The sequence below is a fragment of the Diceros bicornis genome, chromosome 30 (assembly GCF_020826845.1).
Source record: "Diceros bicornis minor isolate mBicDic1 chromosome 30, mDicBic1.mat.cur, whole genome shotgun sequence".
NCBI classification, from domain to species: domain Eukaryota; kingdom Metazoa; phylum Chordata; class Mammalia; order Perissodactyla; family Rhinocerotidae; genus Diceros; species Diceros bicornis.
In genome coordinates this window covers 4,482,461-4,502,258 of record NC_080769.1, presented here as the reverse complement: position 1 = coordinate 4,502,258, position 19,798 = coordinate 4,482,461, and the positions used below count along the sequence as shown (strand labels likewise).

Genomic DNA, 19,798 nt, shown 5'->3' with positions numbered 1-19,798 from the left:
AAGAGGTGTTCCTGAGTGGGCAGGGAGGGGCCTGTCCTGGGAATCAGGAAGCCTGGATCCCAGTCCTGATCCCTGCTGTACACCTGGCCCACTGTGACCTTGGGCAAGACCAGTCTGCTTTCTAGGCCTTACTTTCCCCAACTGGGAAATGGGTGGGTCATGGTAGATGTGTGACTTCCAGATACAGAGATGGTCAAGCGTGATGCACCCAGATTCAAATACACACCACACAAATGCTCATAAAAGTGACCTAGGTGAGCACAGCCACTCATTCAGGCATATACTCATGTCATACGCAGGCACACAATCACACACAATTGCACACAGACCACATCACAGACGTATGTAGATACACACAATCACACAGACATACACGCAAATATCCAGTCATATTATCACAAAAATAGCTACACCTAGAGAGAAAACCATCAAAACACAAGAGTCATACACACAGACGCACGATCACACAGAATGCCATTACACAAGCTTACACACAGACAAGAAACCACAAAGACACAGCCACACTTACAGACAGTTGCAGACAGTTAGGCACACAACCACTGCAGTCAACAGCCCCACAATGTCACAGGCACAGTCAGCACCCCCCACATACAGATCCACAGTCACTCAGGCACAATCACACGCATAGAGGCGCAGAATCACACAGCACACGGAATCACATCAAGTCACACACAGTCACACGTGCCTACACGTGCTTCCTGACGGGCAGGCAGGCTGGGCTGAGCTCGCCCACCAGAGGCTGCCTCCTCCCCACACACAGTACCCCATTAAAGGAGACCGGGAGGTCCGGCCTCCTGAGTTCCAGGACTCATTTTTCTCGTGCCTCAGTTTCCTTGTTTAACTCCAGAATCTCTCTGCACTCGCCCCTCGCAACTGACCAACCAAGAGTGGGCCGAGCCTCCTCCTAGGGCCAATCACAGCAGGAACACTGCTGGCCAATCGGATTGGCGCACGCGCCTTCCGCCCTTTCCGGTTCTGCTCCTTAAACCGGCTAAATTGCCTCGGCTTGGGCGCGCCCGCCTCCACGGGCGAGGCTGCCGTGGCCCTTTTAAAAGGCAGAGCCGCGACGGAGCCGGTCCTAGGACGAACCAATGAGAAGCCCCACTCGACCTCCGCCCCTCCCACCCCCTCTTGAGGTCAAAAGCCTTCGGTGAGTTGCACCGGGGCCTGTGCGGTGAGCCGGGAGGCGCCAGGTGAGGACCGGCGAGAGGGGCGGGGGCGCAAAGGACCGGGGCTGCGGTGGGGGCCGCTCGGCTCTGACGCCCCCGCTCCTCCAGGTCCGCGGTTGCCCCGCCCGCTGCCCACATGGCCCTGAGAGGAGTCTCCGCGCGGCTGCTGCGCCGCGGACCCGGCCTGCGCGCCCTACGTGCGTGGGGCTCGGCGGCGGCGCAGACCGGTCAGTGCCGGGCCGGGGTGGGGCGGGGCGGGGAGGGAGGAACTGGAGGCTCGGAGACTTTCCCGGGTGACCTTCCCGTCCTGTTTGCAGAAAAGGGCGGGAAGACACAGAGCCAACCGGCCAAGTGTAAGGACCCCTCGTCGCGCCGTGCGTCTGCGTCCCTTGTCCAGCTGTCTGTCTGCCCCGGATGGGCTCTGTCCCAGAATCCGAGGGCTGCCAGGCGGACAGGCAGGGCTGTGGCCAGGGCCAGAGGCTCTGAGGCAGGGAGTTTCCTGGAGAAAGGCCGCCTTGTCAGTCCTGGTTACAGCCCACATTTGTTGGGAGCAAGATGGGGGTGGAGTGGTGGCTCTGAGGGTTTCGGGAGAGGAGGGGCGCGGTGGTCGGGTGGGCTGCGCTGAGTCGGTGCCCCCCATCTGCGCCCCAGCCTCGCGTCCCGAGTTTGACTGGAGAGACCCGCTGGTGCTGGAGGAGCAGCTGACAGCGGATGAGATCGTCATCAGGGACACCTTCCGCACCTATTGCCAGGAGCGCCTCATGCCCCGCATCCTGCTGGCCAATCGCAACGAAGGTGCCCAGGGGGCGGGTGGCACCCTGCACCATGCACACCAGCTCTGCCTGCTCTAGCCGGGCCTTTGGGCTCCTCTGTTCTCGGGATGGGGGCTCCAGTGGGCTAGGGCTGGGCCTGAACTCAGGTATCTGTTCCTCTGCAGTTTTTCACCGGGAGATCATCTCGGAGATGGGGGAGCTCGGTGTGCTGGGCCCCACCATTAAAGGTAGGGACAAGTTTCTGTCCATCCTCTGCAGCGCCACTGCATCCTGGAGAGCCCCTTCATTTCCCTGAGCCTGGGCTTCCCAGTCTGTAAAGCGAGGCTGTCATCTCCCCGTCTGAAAGCGGCTGTGGGAAGGAAATGAATGAACCCTCAAGCGCGGGCCAGCCTGTGCCTCCTTGGGCGCCCCTAGCTGTGTCTCTCGGGCCCCAGGGGTCACTGGTGCCAGCTGGACAGGGCTTTGTCCCGCGTTGCCCTATCTCCCCTCCCCAACCAGGGTATGGCTGCGCTGGAGTCTCCTCGGTGGCCTATGGGCTTCTGACCCGAGAGCTGGAGCGGGTGGACAGCGGCTACAGGTCGGCGATGAGCGTCCAGTCCTCCCTCGTCATGCACCCTATCTATGCCTACGGCAGCGAGGAGCAGCAGCAGAAGTACCTGCCTCGGCTGGGTGAGTGGCTGCCCGGGAGCCTGGTGGAAGGAAGAGAGCCCCCACAGTCTAGGGTGGGGCTGGCCCCTGAGCCCGCCTTCTGTCCCCACCTCAAGGACAGCATCAATGGCCATCCGGACCCCTGCCAGACCCTGGGCCTCAGCTCCACATCTGATCCTGACATCCCCTCCTAGGTCTCTCTGGACTCTGCCCCTTTCTCAGCACCATCATCTCCCTCCTGATTTGCTCTCTGTGCTCCCTCATGCCAGCCCAAGTTCAAAGTCTTAACTTCCTGCCTGGGTCCACGAGGCCCCGCATGAGCAGGCCTGCTGACCTTCCCACCGCATCTCTGGCCACTCTTGACTGCTCCTCCGCAGCCAGACTCAGCTACTTGGAATTCTCCAAATGTACCACTGGGCCTTTGCACATCTAGTGCTTGTCTCTAAACCTTCTCCTGCCCTTTCACTGCCCTTCAAAATGGTTTAATTGACTCCTTCCTGACTCCTGTGGGGCCCCTCCCCATCATGGCATTGTGACTATGGCCTCGGGGATACTTGACCCCCAACCCCTGGGAGGGCCAGATCTGCCTTGGCCTGGCTCAGCGGAGAGGCTGACAATTTTCATTTGAGGAGTGAGTGGGGGACAGGCAGCCCCGTGACCCTGTCTCGTGCTTGCAGCCAAGGGGGAGCTCCTGGGCTGCTTCGGGCTCACAGAACCCAACCACGGGAGTGACCCCTCTGGCATGGAGACCAGAGCCCGCCACAACCCCACCAGCAGGAGCTACACCCTCAATGGGACCAAGACCTGGTGAGGGCTCTGGGGCCTCAGGCAGGTGGGCGGGGGTGGAGGGGTGGCAGCCAGACCCCTCACCGCCTGTCCCACCTCCAGGATCACCAACTCGCCTGTGGCCGACCTGTTTGTAGTGTGGGCTCGGTGCGAAGATAGCCGCATTCGGGGCTTCCTGCTGGAGAAGGGGATGCGGGGCCTCTCGGCCCCCAAGATCGAGGGCAAGTTCTCCCTGCGGGCCTCAGCCACGGGCATGATCGTCATGGACGACGTGGAGGTGCCGGAGGAAAACGTGCTACCCAAGGCGTCCGGCCTGGGGGTGAGCAGCGGCCACCTTGGGAACTGGTGTCAGGTCACCTGGTTCACCTGTCTTGGGCTGGCCCCGTGCGGGGGACCCGACCACACGGCCCCTGTGCTGTGGAGCCATGCAGCAGTGATTCGGAGAGGCCCCGCCTGGCTCACTGACGTGCAGCAAGCGCCCCATTTTGGTGACCATCTCACTCATACTGGCTCTGCCCAGGACACAGCTGGGCCTGAACCAGCTTAATCCTTTGGTGCATGTGCATCTTCCTGTCTCACCTCAGCCCCTACATCCGAGCATCCAGCCCACACCCTGGGTTGGGTAGAACTGTGTGCAAACCAGGAGTGAGCAGGCACTGAGCCAGACCTGCCGTGCGGGAGCTTTGGTGCTAGGCCACGTGTGGATTAAACGGCCGCCCTGAGTCCCCCGTTTACACTGACTTGTGTCTGGGTGTCTGGGGAGGGGGCTTCCCCCTACTTAGGAGTTGGTTCTGCACAGGGCCTCTCAGCTCCTCCTGGTGGGGCTGAGGCCCCCCGGTCAACCCCACAGGGTGCCTTCGGCTGCCTCAACAACGCCCGGTATGGCATCACCTGGGGCGTGCTTGGAGCCGCCGAGTTCTGTTTGCACACGGCCCGGCAGTACACCCTGGACAGGTGTGTGGGGGCTGTCCTGAGGCCTCCTGGGGATGGGGGGGGGGTCTCAGGTTCCAGCCATTACCCCACCGGTGACTCCTCACCCCTATGCCCCAGACCTAAGTTCCCCACCATGTGAAATGGCCGGGGAAGTGCGTGAGAGCAGGAAGGGGCCGAGTGGAGGACAGGCCGGGGTGTGTTTAAGGGGGCGCTGAGGCAGCCGGTGGGGCCCTGGCTGGGACTGGGAAGTGCTCCCCCCCCACCTACCCTGACCTTTCCTGCCTAGGATCCAGTTTGGCGTCCCGCTGGCCAGGAACCAGCTGATTCAGAAGAAGCTGGCAGACATGCTCACCGAGATCACGCTGGGCCTTCACGCCTGCCTGCAGCTCGGCCGCTTGAAGGATCAAGACAAGTAGGGGCTGCGTGTGGGGAGGAAGCGGGGAGCTGCACAGGCCCCCGTGCCTCCCTGGGCGTGGTGTGGCTGGCCCTAGGGAGAGAGGGCCTTCCTGCCTGGTGGCCCCTAGGGACCCGTCTCTTCTTCTGTTCCTCCTGGCCCTGATGGGCCGGGGCCACCTCCCTTGTCCCTCACTGGGCGCCCAGTGTCTGCTGCTGTGACTGTAACGCGGGAATCCTCCCTTGGCTGCGTCTGCCCAGGGCTTGGGGATGCGGGGACGCCCAGAGCAGGCTCAGCTCTTCGTAATCCAGCACTTGTTTCACGTCTGTGCCGCTCCAGGGCCACCCCGGAGATGGTCTCCCTGCTGAAGAGGAACAACTGTGGGAAGGCCCTGGACATCGCCCGTCAGGCACGAGACATGCTGGGGGGGAACGGGGTTTCTGACGAGTATCACGTGATCCGGCACGCCATGAACCTGGAGGCCGTGAACACCTATGAAGGTGGGGGCCGGATCCCTGGGGGGTGGGGGTCACAGTGGCCCACTGTCTGGGGAAGAGGGGCAGCGAGGAGGGGCGGGGACAGCAGGCCGAGTCCTGCTCCCAGCTGTCACCAACAGGCAGCGTGACCTGGGGCAAGGCCCATTTTGTGTCCCTCCCACTGGGACAGAGAAAGTGAAATGCTCTCAGCCCTCTCCCCATGATGCTGAGGAAGAGGGGTGTTCTCAGGCCTGCTTACAGCTCCTCCGGCATCCCAAGTGGGGCATGGCGCTTAGCAAGCCGGTGGCTGCAGCTCAGACAGGAATCACCACTACATCTTACATTAGGAGAAAAAAAGGAAATCATCTGCAGGCTGTGGTGTCTACACCTGGCACCTGGTTGTGACTCACGTGGGCCCAGAACCCCTTGCCTCGTGGGCAGACAGACGTGGGAAAAGATAACTAAAAAGAAAAAAACTGTACGATCCAGCGTGAGCCAGGCAGAAATAAAGGGAGATGCAAGAGGAGGCAGGCGCTCATTCTCTCAGGAAGGAAGTGGGACCACGTTAGGCCTTGAGAGAGGTATAGGAGCTCCCTGGGCAGAGATGGTGAAATAGCTTCCGTGTGCTATTCCGGATGGAACATTCCAGAAACAGCAAGGGGGGGGGGTTATGGTAGGGGGTTCCTACAGGTGTGGGAATGACCCTGAGGACAAGCAGAGGGGACCCTCAGATGGTTTACGCAGGGGAGGCACAGGGTCAGATTTGCACTTTAGGAAGTCAACAGTTATTTTGCTCCATGAAAGGGAGGCCATAGTCTCTGCCTTCCAGCCCTGGAAGGTGAGGAAGAGCAGATGAGACCACTGAGGGCTGCAGAGTGTTCCCCAGAGGCGAGGGCGCAGGGTGTGGGGTAGCAGCTTCGGTGGGGACGGACATCAGCTGGGAAAAGAAATTGTGTGATGTTTGCTTTCTCGCCCCTCCTGCGGGTGAGGAAGGGCCTGACACCTTTCCCCAGAGCACGTCAGCTCTCTCCGCCTCCGTGGGAAGGAAGCACGGCTGGGCTGAAAGTCAAACGTTTAATCAACCGTGCGGGGTTGGGTGGGGTGAATTTGTGGGAGCACCAAAGCTGGGCCCGTCGGGGGCTGGACTCCCTGCAGTTTTGGGTCTGGCAGAAGGAGCATTGGGGGTTTTTTTGGCCAAGATGCATTACAGAACTCTGAAAAACAATTTTCTCAGCCTGGCCCGAATGGTGGCCTCTGAGCCCTCTCATGGTGGCTGTCTTGAAGAGGGACTCTCCCAGCAGCTGTCAGCATTCGCCATCTTTGTGGGTCTGTTCCTCCTCTGAAGTAGCCGCCTAGGGGGGACATAGGAAGTCGTGAGCCATTATGACTCCACACCAACTCCACGTTTCTCTTGTCCAGGCACTCATGACATTCATGCTCTGATCCTCGGGAGGGCAATCACAGGGATCCAGGCGTTCACGGCCGGCAAGTGAGCACACAGCACCCGGGCGCCCGGATGGCCCGAGCCCCTTCCCGGGGAGACGCTGCGCTCTGAGCTTCGTCGAGGAGGTGGCAGATGGAGCCAATTTTTATGGTGGGAAGTGAGAGACACTGATTTTTTAAATATCAAAATTTCCCTTTTGAAGTCAATCAAGTGTGCTCCTTAAAAAGAAGATGGGGCTCTGTACTGAGTTTCTCAATCCACTTGTAACCGTGGATGGGAACAGACTCCACTTACCTTGGAGTGGAAGCTTCTCGTGCCGGGGTAGCAGGGAGAGAGAAGGAGAGTGACATGGAAGCAACAGTGAGGCCCACTTGCTGTGTGACCGAGCAAACTCCCCGGCACACCAGGAGTTCCCTCTGCGCCCCTGACCCTCCCATCTGCGGTAAGTGCCTTATGCCGGATGTCGGAGCAGAACGACGGGGAGAGAATAATAAAGAGTCTGCGTGTCTGACCCCACAGCGTTGGGCCACATTTCCTTGTAACCACTGAGAAGTTGTTCCAGTCACAGGAAAAATGCACACACGTGGAGGCTGGGAGGCGCTGGGACGTGGCCAGGATCTCCCCCCGCCCCCAAGAGACCTGGCCCATGTCTGAGACTTGGGCTCTGCTGTAATAAACAAACCCGGGTTAGGCACTGCCCGGGTCCCAGCCTCAGGGCTGTGGGCAGAGGGGACTTTGTCCTTTCTGTCACCACAGAGCTGACCACACAGCCGTGGGAAATAACAGCGGGCGGGCTTCTCAGCTGGGACACACCACGTCACAAGGGGGCACAGGGCCACAAGCGAGATGGCAAGAGCACTGAGGGCCGGCACCAACGCCAACGCCAATACCCTTGGTTTCTGTTTCCTTTACTTTCTTCTTAGCCGCTACAGCCCTCCTTCCTCAGGTGCGCCCCCCACGTGAGTGTCCTACCTCAGGCTGGACGCACAGGTCTTTGTACACGGTCTCCACGCTGTGGCACACTTGTTTGAGCTCTGTTTCCAGATGGCTGATCTTTGCCATTTTCTGGGTGAACTCTTGGAGCTTCTCCTGAATGATCTTGTTGTGGTGACTATAAATCTGATACATCCTCTCCTCTAGCTTCTCCGTCAGGTCCGAAACCTTTTAAAGAAGACGTGTTCTTGGGAAATCAAACAAGAGGCCTCACAAGACATCTGTTTAGATGTCTAAACATCTCTACGATTCTGCAATTTATTTTCTAAAAATGGTAAAAGCAACTCCAGTGACTGGGGGTGAAATTGCCTCTATGTTAAAATTTTTTTTAAGCAAGATGCAAAATTATTTAGATAGTATAAGCTCAACCAGGTTAGGAAGAAAGAGACTAGAAAACAATGTGCAACCAAGTGGCCTCTGGTGGTGGGATGGTAGGAATGTTTTTATATGTTTTTCCTATGTTACACTTTTCTCTACTTTCTAGATTTCTGTGCTGTACCAGGGTGTGTATTGGTAGGGACAGGAGGGGGGAAGAAGTCAGTCTGTCATCAGAGATGACATGTGGAAGGAAGAAGCTGTCCCACTCACAGGACCCATTCTGCATTCTGAAGAAGCATCAGGGACAATCGTTAACGTGGGCCGGAAGCCCCAGCCACATCGGGGGAGCCCTACTCTCCTGTCACAGACCATTTGACTTCTGGAGGACAAAAGGGTGTGATAACGCAGGCTGTGCCTCCACCCCCTCCTCCTGCAGCCATTGTCCCTGCCACGAATAAGGGCTGGGCAGTGGGTGCAGATGGACTTAAGTCCTCATCCTGGCTCTCTCACTCGGGCAATTATTTCCGAACCTTAATTTTCCCATCTATAAGATGTGTCCAGTCTCTTCTTTGCAGGACTGTTGTGAGGGGAAAATGAGGTCCTATATGCAAGTTGCTTAGATGGTAACAGATGCTCAGCAGGGGTTCATTCCCTGCCCCTCACCTCTTATATAAGGACACCCCCTCCCCCGCTGGGACTTTTTGCAGTGTGTGGAGGGGAATCTGTCACCTTGATCTTGAGGCTGTCCCTGAAGTTGGTCATGAGCGCATGGTCCTTCTGCCTGCTCTCGTTGATGTTTTCGATCAGCTCCTGGGCCCTCTTCTTCAGGATGTCGATGCTTGAATCCAGAGAGGAAAAGTAGGGTCCTGACCTCCCTTCCAGCATCATCAGCTGGCGGTTGGCACTGGAGGTGGCGACAGAGGGGCTAGAAACCTGACTTCTGAAAGTACAGGAAAGCGAGGTGACACCAGACGCCCCCGAGAGTGGCTGATCTGAACCAGCTATCTGCTGAGAGGAGATCCTGCACTATGTCTCCCGTGGGCGATGCCTGGTTAGTCCATTCACACCTGCCCTGAGGGGCAGGGACAACATCCCAGTTCATAACTGAAAAACAAACCCAGAGGCGCACACAAAACAAAATCTGCCCAAGGTTCCAGAACAAGGAGATCTGCCCAACTCCCACAGCCCACAGTGGTTTTATTACACCAACTTGCTGCTTTGAAATGAGCGTGAATTACATCATTTACAAATAGTATAGACTTTTTCTGAGATGGAGCTTCCTGTCACTAGCCTGCTGCATCTCTTTCCATCTCTTTCTAAACCTGCTGGGTAATGCCCACAGACCACCTGGGGCCAGTGTACCTGACGACTCTGCTCCCACCAGGTGAGGTGGCCTTTCAAGAGTTAGTTATGTTAAAAAAATTTTCTTAATGCACAAAAAAAGAGTTTTGTCCTGCACTATACACATCACTATAATTATGTAATGCAATTAAATATGTTAGCCAGTGAAATGGTGAAAAAGTGACAGCTGTCTAATAAAGCTAAATTGAATGAATAAAGGTGAGTCTAATAAGACATAACTATTAAATCAGGTATGGGGGAGACAACTATAGATTGGGGCAAAGATCATAAAAATCTAGAAAGATTCTGCATACAGATCACCTTATCCGAGCTGTAATTTTTTGCTCTGCTTTAAAAACACAAAACTGGAAATTGTGGGTAATGCATTATGAATAAGGTTTATGCAAAAAAAAAAAAAGGGGTTGCAGTCTCATCAGCAGACCCACTGGTGTTTGAAATTACGATAAGATGTTTAAGGTAAGCTTTATTTCATTTTACTTTTTGGCTGTTGCTCTGCTTCATCTGATTTGTAAGCGTCACCTCCCATCTGCCAGGCTCCGTGCTGAGCTACACGCCTTGTCTTGCTGCAACCTCACAACCACGCTTTGGGGTCTGTCCACTCATCATCTTTACCTCATAGCTGGGGACACAGGCTCAGCGTGGTTGTGTCACTTTCTCAGGATCACCAGGAGTCTGTGGCAGAGCCGGGGGTGGCACCCAGTTGGCCTGACTCCCAGCCCGTGTCCTGCTCCCCCCGGGTCCTCAGTTTCCTCCTTGCCCCCTGAGGTCCCTCCTGCTCTGAACAGCTGAGTTGGAGGTGCCAACACAGTGGTTCCTGAACACACCAGTTCACAAACAACCAGAAAGTCTGCCATGACTACAAGCCAGGCACTCATTACTTAGAAAATACTATCTTGATTTTTGGAGGCTTTCTCCATAAAATTATTTTTCTTGGCTTCTTCCCGACTGCCTGAGCTCTTCCTTTTGGCTCGGGCTACAAGCACAGTGAAACTCCAGTGCACGAGAGCCTGGGTGGCCAAAGCTTTCGTCCACATGACAGTTCTCAGGCCTGAGACTTTGGCTGCGTCCAGGTCCCCGTGTATTCCTTACCAGATCATTTCTTCCCCCTGTGCCTTGGTGCTTGCTCTCTGACTCAACCTGTGAGACCCAGCCCAGACCACTGCCTCCCTTGAGACGCCACCTATGACGCTGTGCCTGCGTGTGCTTGTCACTGTTCACGTCCCTGTCTCCCCAGAGGGCTGAGTCCCATTTATCTCCGCATTCCCAGCATCCAGTACATAGTAAGTCCTCCATTGTTTGTCGAATGAATGAAGGACACCTTCCCTCTGATCTATTCCTCCCTCCTCTGGCTTCACACAAAGCACACAAATTCACCCGCCTCCAAGGCAGGACTTCATGTCCAATGGGTTTGTCAGGACGGGAAAGGGCGGCACTGACTGAGGCAGGTGTTTTATAGCAAACACTTACAGCAGCCAGAAAACAACAGACCAACTAAAGGCTCCCTGAGCATTCTCGTAAAGACGTTTTGCTGTCCCCAGTACCTACCCCTTGTGGGAGGAGTAATAAAGGTGCATCGAGTAAATGAATGAATGGCTAGCCAGGCGTTTCATGACCATCCACACTTCCATGACCCCCAAATTTACTATCCACAGCCCACGCCTCTCTCCTGAGCTCCCAATGACACACCCGACAGCCTCCGGGCCCTCTCCACTTGGCTGTCCCAGAGGCATCTCAAACTCCGAATTTGCACACCAACATCACTATCTTCCCCCCACCCCAATTTCATCCTCCCTCCCTGCTCCGTGAATGACACCAAAAGCCACCGGGTTCCCAAGCAGAAACTTAGCAGTCAGCCTGGAGCCCGGCTTCTCCCTGTCCCTCCATATCCTGTCATGAAATCCTCTCATTTCTACCTCCTTAATCTCTCTCAAATCTATCTTGTCCTCCCCACCTAATCCTTTGCAACCTCATGCCTATCATTTCTCACCTGGGCCCTAATGACCTCAGAACTGCAATGATGTCCCACTCCTGCTCCACAGCCTACGAGAGCCACCCCCCCAGCCACAGGATCAAGTGAATTTCCTAGCAGCACACAAGACCTTCTAGGGCCCTGGCCTCCACCTTCTCCTTCCACCCTCCACTCCTAGCAATTTGGAACCTTCCACGATTTCACCAAACCCATCAGCCTTTGCCTGAAATGACTCCCTTTCTGCCAACTTCACGAGGCAACATTTGGAGCTTCTGCCAGTGCACCCCCACCACAGCTTCACTTACTAATTGCAACACTGCAACGCTGCCACAATTTACACACGTCCCTTCCCTCCAGGGCACCGTGCATGCTCAGGGTGGGGACTGCAGTCCACCCATCCCACAGGCAGCACAAGTATTCGCTGCATACCTAAATGAATGAACTACTGCCAGAGCGGGGTGGAACTTTCCTGCTCACAAGCCTCCTTGTGCCCACGGCTGCCTTGTTGTCCCGACACTGTAAGGATCCTGAAATTAGAATCAATGATATAACCAGGTGCTTCTTTTGTGTAATTGCTCACAACCTGCTTGAGCTGCTACCAGTTCAAAGCCGCTCCTTTCACAGGCTCGAGGGACGAGGCTGGAACGAGTCTTCATGGCAGCTATGCAAATGGTGAAAAATCACTTGAATTCAGCTCATTCAAATTTCATCGTGGGACGAGGGCCTGCATCAGATGTCTGCAGAGAGCCTCTTGATTTTTTCCAACCTCTCCTTTGGGGATTTATTCCTTTCCATTTCATTTTTCTTAATACTCAGCAGCTGCATATTAATCAGGATGCTAATGAATCACAGGCTTCCCTGGGCCTGCATTCACCAATTAACTTTAATAAACAAAACGCACGGTGTCCTCTCCACCGGCTTCTCGGTTCCCGGGCCTATTTCTGTTGCCGAACTCTGGACAGAGGCCAGGGAATGGGAGTCGGCCCACACAGCAGGCCGGGTGTGCGTGGCCTGGCAGGGGTTGGGCAGTGGGGGGTCGGAGTGGGGGCTGTGAACACATCACCACACTCATCTATTATGGTCCGTCCTTCTAAGGAGCCCCTAATTTGGCTTCGAGGATTAGGACAGAGTTCCCAAGCAGGGCCCAGTCTGGCAGAGGGCCCGGGAACAGGGGAGGAAATGGATCTAAGCGAAGAGACCATCTGTTCGCTCCAGGTAAAGCTGTGATTGGCAGGTGTGTGAGCCAGAGCCACCCGCTGGTGGGGCCCTCCCTCCATGGCCTCTAACGGATATACAAGTAAACAATCCGCCAGCCACTTATGGCCAGCCACTAATGACCACTGCAGGCAGCCATCCCAGGAGGGGAGGCAGGCTAATCAAACATTCAAGGAGGAACACAACAGCATCCCTGGCGCTTGGGCAAAACGACGTCTGGCTGCAGTACAGCCAGGGAGAGGGAGGTTGGAGTCAGAGCCGCTGAGCCCCTTCCTCACCCTCTGCTTTTCCCTCCTGAGATGTGTTCACATTTTAATCATGTCGCCGAGTGTCTGCCGCTGGATCTATGAACTGGCCCTTGCACTGGTTCTGATCCATCTGTTTTTCGGCCCAAAGCTCTTGTGGAACTCCTTGAAGTCTCTAAATGATTTGCAACTGTCTGTGTCTCTTCACCACTTAGATCCAGGTCTAAACATGCTATTCACAGGCAGATATTATCAAACAAACGTCTTTAGTCATTTCCTTCTTGTTTCTGGTCTCCACCTTACGGCACACACCTGGAAGCCATCCCACCCTGTAGCCTGCGTCACAGGCTGGCTTTATGCCTGGAGTCCTCAGGGCCCTGTCCCCAGGTGAGCTCATTCACCCCCCAGCGCCATCTCCAGCCCCTCGCCCCACCTTGACTTCTGGGTCAGAAAGTCCGACTGTATCCTAGACACACTCATGTGCGTGTCCCCGGCGACCTCAAACTCAACACAGGCAAAATGAAACTTGTGCCCTCACCCTGCCAGCGAAAGCACTCTCTGCTGGAAACCATCCCAAGCTAGAAAGCAGGGAGCAGTGGTGTGCTGGTAAGCATTCAGCAACTGGCTCTCTGTTGGGGAGAAAAAAAGCCCTATTTGTAGTGTTTGCCAATTTCCATGTGCAAAGACTCCCACAATAGCCAGTTTCATGCTACTAACACGAAGCCGCTAACGGCCAGGTTGGGAAGAGATATGCAGAACTGGCTCTTGAGAGCTGGTGGGAGCCGGCTCCCGCACACCACAGCACACGAGGACCCAGGGTGTCCCTGCTGCCGATCACGATGCCTGACACACGGCCTCCCCACTGTTCTGTGAGCGCACCGGCCGGGAAACAGCCTCAGCTCATCCCCTTCCTCATGCCTCACTAACTGATCTGGGGGATGCCTCCCCCAGAGCTTCTCTCCATCTGCCCTGCTGGATGCCTCCCCACAGGAGCCCCCACCTGATCTCCCACGTCCACTCATGCCCCTTCCCACCCACACAAAGCAGCCAGTGTCTTTGTATAACAGGAACGTGAGCATGCCACTTCTCCGACCCAGCAATTCCCCTCCTAGGTATCTACAAGAGAGATGACAACATATGTCCACACCAAAACCTGTATGTGGATGTTCACAGTGGCATTACTCACAAGAGCCAAAGAGTGGAAACAACTCAAATGTCCATCAGCCAATGAATGGATACATAAAATGTGGTGTGGAATCTGCAATATTATCCAGCCACAGAGAGGAATGAAGTTCTGATACACGTTACAATGTGGATGAACCCTGAAGACATTATGCTCAGTGGAAGAAGCCAGCACAAAGGACCACATAATTATAGGACTCCATTCATACGAAATGTCCAGCAGAGGCAAATCCAGAGACAGAAAGCAGAGTAGTGGTTGCCAGGGCGTGGGGAGGGTGCAGGGACCGGGGGGTGATGGTTAAGGGGTGCAAGGTTTCTTTTCGGGGTGATGAAAATGTTATAGGGTTCGGCCCAGTGGCATAGTGGTTAAGTTTGGGTGCTCCGCTTTGGTGGCCCAGGGTTCACAGGTTCGAATCCCAAGCATGGACTTATGCATCACTTGTCAAGCGATGCTGTGGCGGCATCCCATATAAAGTAGAGGAAGATGGGCACGGATGTTAGCTCAGGGTCAATCTTCCCCAGCAAAAAGAGGAGGATTGGCATCGGATGTTAGCTCAAGGCTAATCTTCCTCTCTCTCTCACACACACACACACACACACAAACAAAAGAAAATGTTATAAAGTTGACTGTGGTGATGGTTGCACAGCTCTATGAATACACTAAAAACAACAGAATTGTATATTTTAAGTAGGTGAATTGTACGGCATGTGAATTATGTCAATACAGCTGTTATGAAAAAAATCCTGAGGATAAAGTCCATCACTGACAAAAAGCCCGGTGACCTGGCCTGTGCCAAACCCTCCAGCCCTCCTCTTGCACTCACGCCCGCCGTCAGCCACACTGGCCTGCCTGCAGCTCCCTGAACACCATGCGCAGGGCCTTTGCACAAGCTCTTCCTGCAGCTCCTCCTTCCACCCCCATGCCCACTCAGCATGGACTTGCCCTCGCTTTCTGATTCAGCACTGCCTCTTCAAGGGCGCTGTCCCTGGCTCCCCATTCAGGGCTGGCTGCCCACAGGGGACACATTTTCCAGCACCCCGATTTCTTCCAGGTCAGCACTTGTTCAACATCTGCCTCCCCATCAGATGGAAGCACCGGGAGGGTATGAGCACGTCTGCTCAGTGGGCCCGGGGTATCTCTGCTGACAATCACGCTGGCCGACACACTGGCCTCCTTGCTGTTTTGTGAGCATACCAAGCTTATTCCTACCTCGGGGACTTTGTACTCTGCTGGCATGTTCCGGGCCCCGGATGCCTCCTGGCTGGCTCCTTCCCATGGGACCCCCTTAAAGAGCTTCTCCAACTACTCCAAAACTCCTCCTGACTCTAGCTGCTCCTTACTCCGCTTTGTTTCTTCACTTGTCACCAGTTGAAATCACATCTTTTTTTAATTGTCTGTCTCTTAGAAAGCCAGCTTGGCAATAGACGCAGAGTAGCCAACACAATATTGAAGGAGAACAAAGTCGAAGGACTGACGCTACTTGACTTCAGGACTTACTATAAAGCCACAAGGATCCAGATAGTGTGGCATTGGTGAAAGAATAGGCACTACATCGATGGAAGAGAATAGAGCGCCCAGAAATAGACCCACACATAGGTAGTCAACTGATCTGTGACAAAGAAGCAAAGAAAATTCAATGGAGAAAGGAGAGTCTTTTCAACAAATGGTGCTGGAACAACTGGACAGCCACGTGCAAAAAACTGAAGCCAGACACGGACCTTACACCTTTCACAAAAATTAACTCAAAACAGATCATAGACCTAAAAGTAAAACACAAAACGATAAAGTTCCTAGACGATATCACAGGAGAAAATCTAGGTGACCTTGGGTTTGGCGATGACTTCTTAGGTACAATATCAAAAGAAAAAATTGATAAGTTGGACTGCATTAAAATTAAAAACTTCTGCTCTGCAAAAGACACTGTTCAGAGAATGAAAAGACAAGGCACAGACTGGGAGCAAATCTTTGCAAAATACACATCTGATAAAAAACTGGTATCTAAAATATACAAAGAACTCTTAAAACTCAACAGTAAGAAAACAAACAACCAACTGAAAAATGGGCAAAAGATCTGAACAGACACCTCACCAAAAAAGATATACAGATGGCAAACAAGCATATGAAAAGATGTTCAACTTCACCCCTCATCTGGAAACTGCAGAGATCACCACACACCTATCAGAACGGTGAAAATCCACACACTGACAACACCAAATGCTGGTGACGATGCGGAGCAACGGGAACTCTCATCCACTGACCACAGGGATGTAAAATGGTAGCACCGTTTTGGAAGAGAGTTGGCAGTTTCTTACGAAACTCAACAAACTCTTACCATATGATCCAGCAACTGCGCTCCTTGGTTTCACCCAAAGGAGTTGAAAATTGACACCCACACAAAAACCTGGGCAGAATGTTTATAGCAGCTTGATTCATAATTGCCAAAACTTGGAAGCAACCAATATGTTCCTTAACAGGTGACTGGATAAATAAGCCGTCGTGCATCCAGACAACGGAACATTATTCCGCGCTAAAAAGAAATGAGCTCTCGAGGGTTAAGTGCGCGCGCTCCGCTGCGGCAGCCCGGGTTCGGATCCCGGGCATGCACCGATGCACCACTTGTCAGGCCATGCTGTGGCAGCATCCCACACAACGTGGAGGAAGATGGGCACAGATGTTAGCCCAGGGCCAGTCTTCCTCAGCAAAAAGAGGAGGATTGGCATGGATGTTAGCTCAGGGCTGATCTTCCTCACAAAAAAAAAAAAAAGAAATGAACTATCAAGCCGCGAAAAGACATTGAGGAACCTTAAGTGCATACTGCTACATGAAGACAGTCAGCTCCAAGAGAGCAGGAATTCTGGTTTGCTCACTGCTGCATCCTCAGCATCTAAAACAGAGTCTGGCCAGAGCACACCCTCAACAAATATTTGGTGAATAAATAAATGTGCAAGACAAAAACTTTTCTTTTTTTTTTTGTCAGCCCAGACGCTGCTCTTTCTTTCACTCCGACATCCCATCCATTAGCAGTCTCTGTCAGTTCTATCTTCTCACGTCTATCCAGGACCTGCCCACTTCTCACCCCCCCGCACAGACCCACCGCGGGCCAAGTCTAGGCCAACTCTGCACCTAGGTTCTTCCAGGCGCCTCCTCCTTGGCGTCGCAGCGCCCCTCCCGCCCTGGGCAGGGGGACGACCTGTTCCCTCCGTGGCGGCCAGAGGGAGCCCTTACTGCTTTGGCCCAGAGGACGGCGCACCGCTGTAACGGGCGGAGAGCCGATCGTCGCAGCTTTGCGGGCCCCGTGGCCTGAGCCGCAACGACTCCGCTCTGCAGACGCAGCCACGGCCGAGCGCGGCACGCTCCCTGGGACTTCAGTAACAGCAGTCCTCACGCTGCGCTAGCCGCTTCCCGTCACTCCTGTCCCACACCCCTCCACGGGTCATTAACCCCGAGTCCCACCTCCTGTCTGTACCTCACTGTCTCCTTCGCGCTCAAGCTGCTCCAGCCGTCCTCCCCACGGGCCTTTGCAGCTGCTGCGCCTGGAGCACAGTTCTCCCTACCCTCGTGGTTCGGTGCCACCTCCTCCAGGAAGCCTTCCCCGACCCTCCGATGCAAACGGGCCACCTGTCACTCTCTCCCTATGTTCCCCCATAGCACTCAGCATGCCCTGACACCCATATATCGCTGAGCCCACAGTCTCTCCTGCTCTAGAGCGTCAGCTCGCTGCTGTGTCCCCAGCACTCAGCCGTGCCGGGCGCATGAGAGATGCCCCACCAGGATGCGCAACGAGCGCGCCCAGAGCAGACCCCGGGGGGTCTCGTGGGAGGCACGCGCGGACGAGAAGGAGCCGGGGGTCTGGCGGGCCCGCGGGCCGGCGCACCCTCACCTGGCCGGCTCCCGACCGGCGTCCTCTTCGCGGCTGTCCTCGCCCTGCTGCGGCTCCCTGCTCTCGGCGCACGGCTGCGGCTCCCGCTCCTTGCACTCCGCGTGGGGCACGTCCACCTGCGAGCACAGCGGCGCCTGAGAGGCCGGAGGAGGCGGCCGAGAGGGCCGGACGCCCGCCCCCGGCCCCGGCCAGGGCCCTCTGCGTGCGGCCGCGCGGAGCGCACCGGACGGAGGCGGGGGGCCGGGGGCGCCGGGGGGACGGCAGGGCGCCCGCGCCGCTAACTGGGTGTGCGTCGGCTCGCGTCCTTCGAGGAAGGAGCAAAAGCAGCAGCAAAGAGACGCGTGCGGCGCACGGGGCTCCCGCCGCGCGCCAGGCGTGGGGGTCCGGCCCTCCGGCCCGGGCCGTCAGCGCGTCAGTCACGCGGGCCGTCAGTCAGTCAGGGCCGGGCGGTCAGTCAGGAAATCGGGGCCCGGCTGGGCGAGGGGCGGCCCCGAGGGCAGGAGACAAGCAGGGCCGCAGGGGAAGCCCGAGATCGCGGCCGTTGCCTGCCCGTGCGCCCGCCACCCGCGCGAAGGAAACAAGCGCCGCGTACCCCCTGTCGCTCCATCCCGTCTTTTCCCGCCTTCTCAGTCGCGCCCTCTGCGCACGCGCTGTCTCCGCCCCGCGGCAGGCCCCGCCCCCGCGCACGTGCTGCGGCGCGCGCTCGCGGCCCCGCCTCTCTCTGGGCACGTGCGCGCGCAGCGGGGACGGGCCGACCGTTAACCGGCGGTTGGGCTGTCCAGGGCCTGCGCGCGCAGCCGGCGCTGTCGGGGGGGGGGGGTGCTCTGCGCGCGCATGTGTGAGGCTCAGGGTCTTACGAGGGGAGGGGCATCCAGCGGGCCCTGCATTCGTTCTGTGCGCTTCTGTTCATCCTCGCTGCCCCAGGGACTCTTTCCGCTAAAGAACTGCTGTTCCTTGATTACGACCTGTCGCCCTTAGTGAAAAGTTCATGCAGTTACCAACTTGAATCAGAGTACTGTGCGCTCCACAGCTAGAAGCTCCTTCAACCACGGCGGGGTCTGGGCCTTAGAGTTGGGCCCACAGCCCTTAATAATAGTAATAACAATAATGCCTTAATAGTAACAACAATAATAATTGGCACACGAGGAGCTACAGACTAGGATAATACATCTGCAAAATATATATCTAAGAACTTGTATGCAGAATCTTCTAAGAACTCGTATGCAGCATCTTCTAAGAACTCTTGCCACTTGATAACACAACCCAATTAAAAAATGGGCAAAGATTTGAACAGGTGTGTGCAAAGGCCCTGAGGTGCGAGCAAACAGTGTGTTCGAGCAGCAGCCACGCCCAGTGGGGAGGGAGAGCAGGGACTGGAGGAGGCCGTGGGTGGGGGATGAAGAGCTGGGCAGGGACTGGGCTGGAGGCCAAGGCCGAGGGGTTGGGAGTTTGTGTCCATTGACTGGGCAGGAGGAGGTGGAGCTCCTCTCTGGGACACCTGTCACGGTGTCCATGTGAGGAGGCAGCAGGAATCCGCTCACATCGCTCCACCCTTCTGTGCAGAGCTGTGTCCCAAAGCCACACACACACTGGGGCACACACCTTGACACCTACATTCTGGAGAACACGAGTTTGAGTCTGGGCTCTGTCTCCTACCAGTGGGGGTGATCATAAAACTGCCACTCACTGTCAAAACCCATCCTTGTCTATTACAGAGGTGATAAAATTGAAAACATCAGACAAATGTAAGGGTTTCAGGGATAAACATCTGGAACACAGTGAGTTTATCAACAGCAGCTAACATCAGTCAGTACCTTGTGGCAAAGCCACAAGTTGAACAAAACGCATCTTCCCACAGCATCGGATTTGACAATTTGAGGATCGTCTACAGGGAAAAATCTCAGAGACTCACGGTTAAGCCTGCACACACACCCCCAACCAAAACAAAAGCAACACCCAAGTTGTACGGTGTTTCCAGTGCACGGTTTG

At 55.6% G+C, this 19,798-nt stretch overlaps 2 protein-coding genes across 7 annotated transcripts; one reads left to right on the top strand and one right to left on the bottom strand.

Moving 5' to 3' along the window:
• The first annotated feature begins 1,138 nt into the window (after positions 1-1,138).
• On the top strand, positions 1,139-9,763 carry GCDH (glutaryl-CoA dehydrogenase). 5 transcript variants are annotated; one of them, XM_058525581.1, is made up of 12 exons: positions 1,139-1,214; positions 1,299-1,417; positions 1,508-1,543; positions 1,842-1,985; positions 2,128-2,190; positions 2,462-2,632; positions 3,289-3,418; positions 3,500-3,716; positions 4,248-4,351; positions 4,617-4,742; positions 5,064-5,224; positions 6,620-9,754. In XM_058525581.1, exons 2-12 carry the CDS (start codon positions 1,327-1,329, stop codon positions 6,691-6,693), a joined length of 1,317 nt encoding a protein of 438 aa, XP_058381564.1. In that variant the 5' UTR covers positions 1,139-1,214; positions 1,299-1,326; the 3' UTR covers positions 6,694-9,754. The 5 variants fall into 5 exon arrangements, 4 of the variants coding, with proteins under 4 accessions (XP_058381564.1, XP_058381566.1, XP_058381563.1 ...); XM_058525583.1 differs by lacking the exon at positions 1,139-1,214 and having other exon boundaries at positions 6,620-6,689; positions 6,856-9,763; XR_009216107.1 differs by lacking the exons at positions 1,139-1,214; positions 4,248-4,351 and having other exon boundaries at positions 6,620-6,707.
• On the bottom strand, positions 5,262-18,458 carry SYCE2 (synaptonemal complex central element protein 2). 2 transcript variants are annotated; one of them, XM_058525592.1, is made up of 5 exons: positions 18,402-18,458; positions 17,810-17,925; positions 8,685-8,895; positions 7,617-7,805; positions 5,262-6,552 (listed from the first exon to the last, which is right to left on the bottom strand). In XM_058525592.1, the coding sequence occupies exons 1-5, from the start codon at positions 18,414-18,416 to the stop codon at positions 6,505-6,507; spliced, it is 579 nt and encodes a 192-aa protein (XP_058381575.1). In that variant the 5' UTR covers positions 18,417-18,458; the 3' UTR covers positions 5,262-6,504. The 2 variants fall into 2 exon arrangements, with proteins under 2 accessions (XP_058381575.1, XP_058381576.1); XM_058525593.1 differs by having other exon boundaries at positions 8,685-8,859.
• Between the last annotated feature and the right edge of the window lie 1,340 nt (positions 18,459-19,798).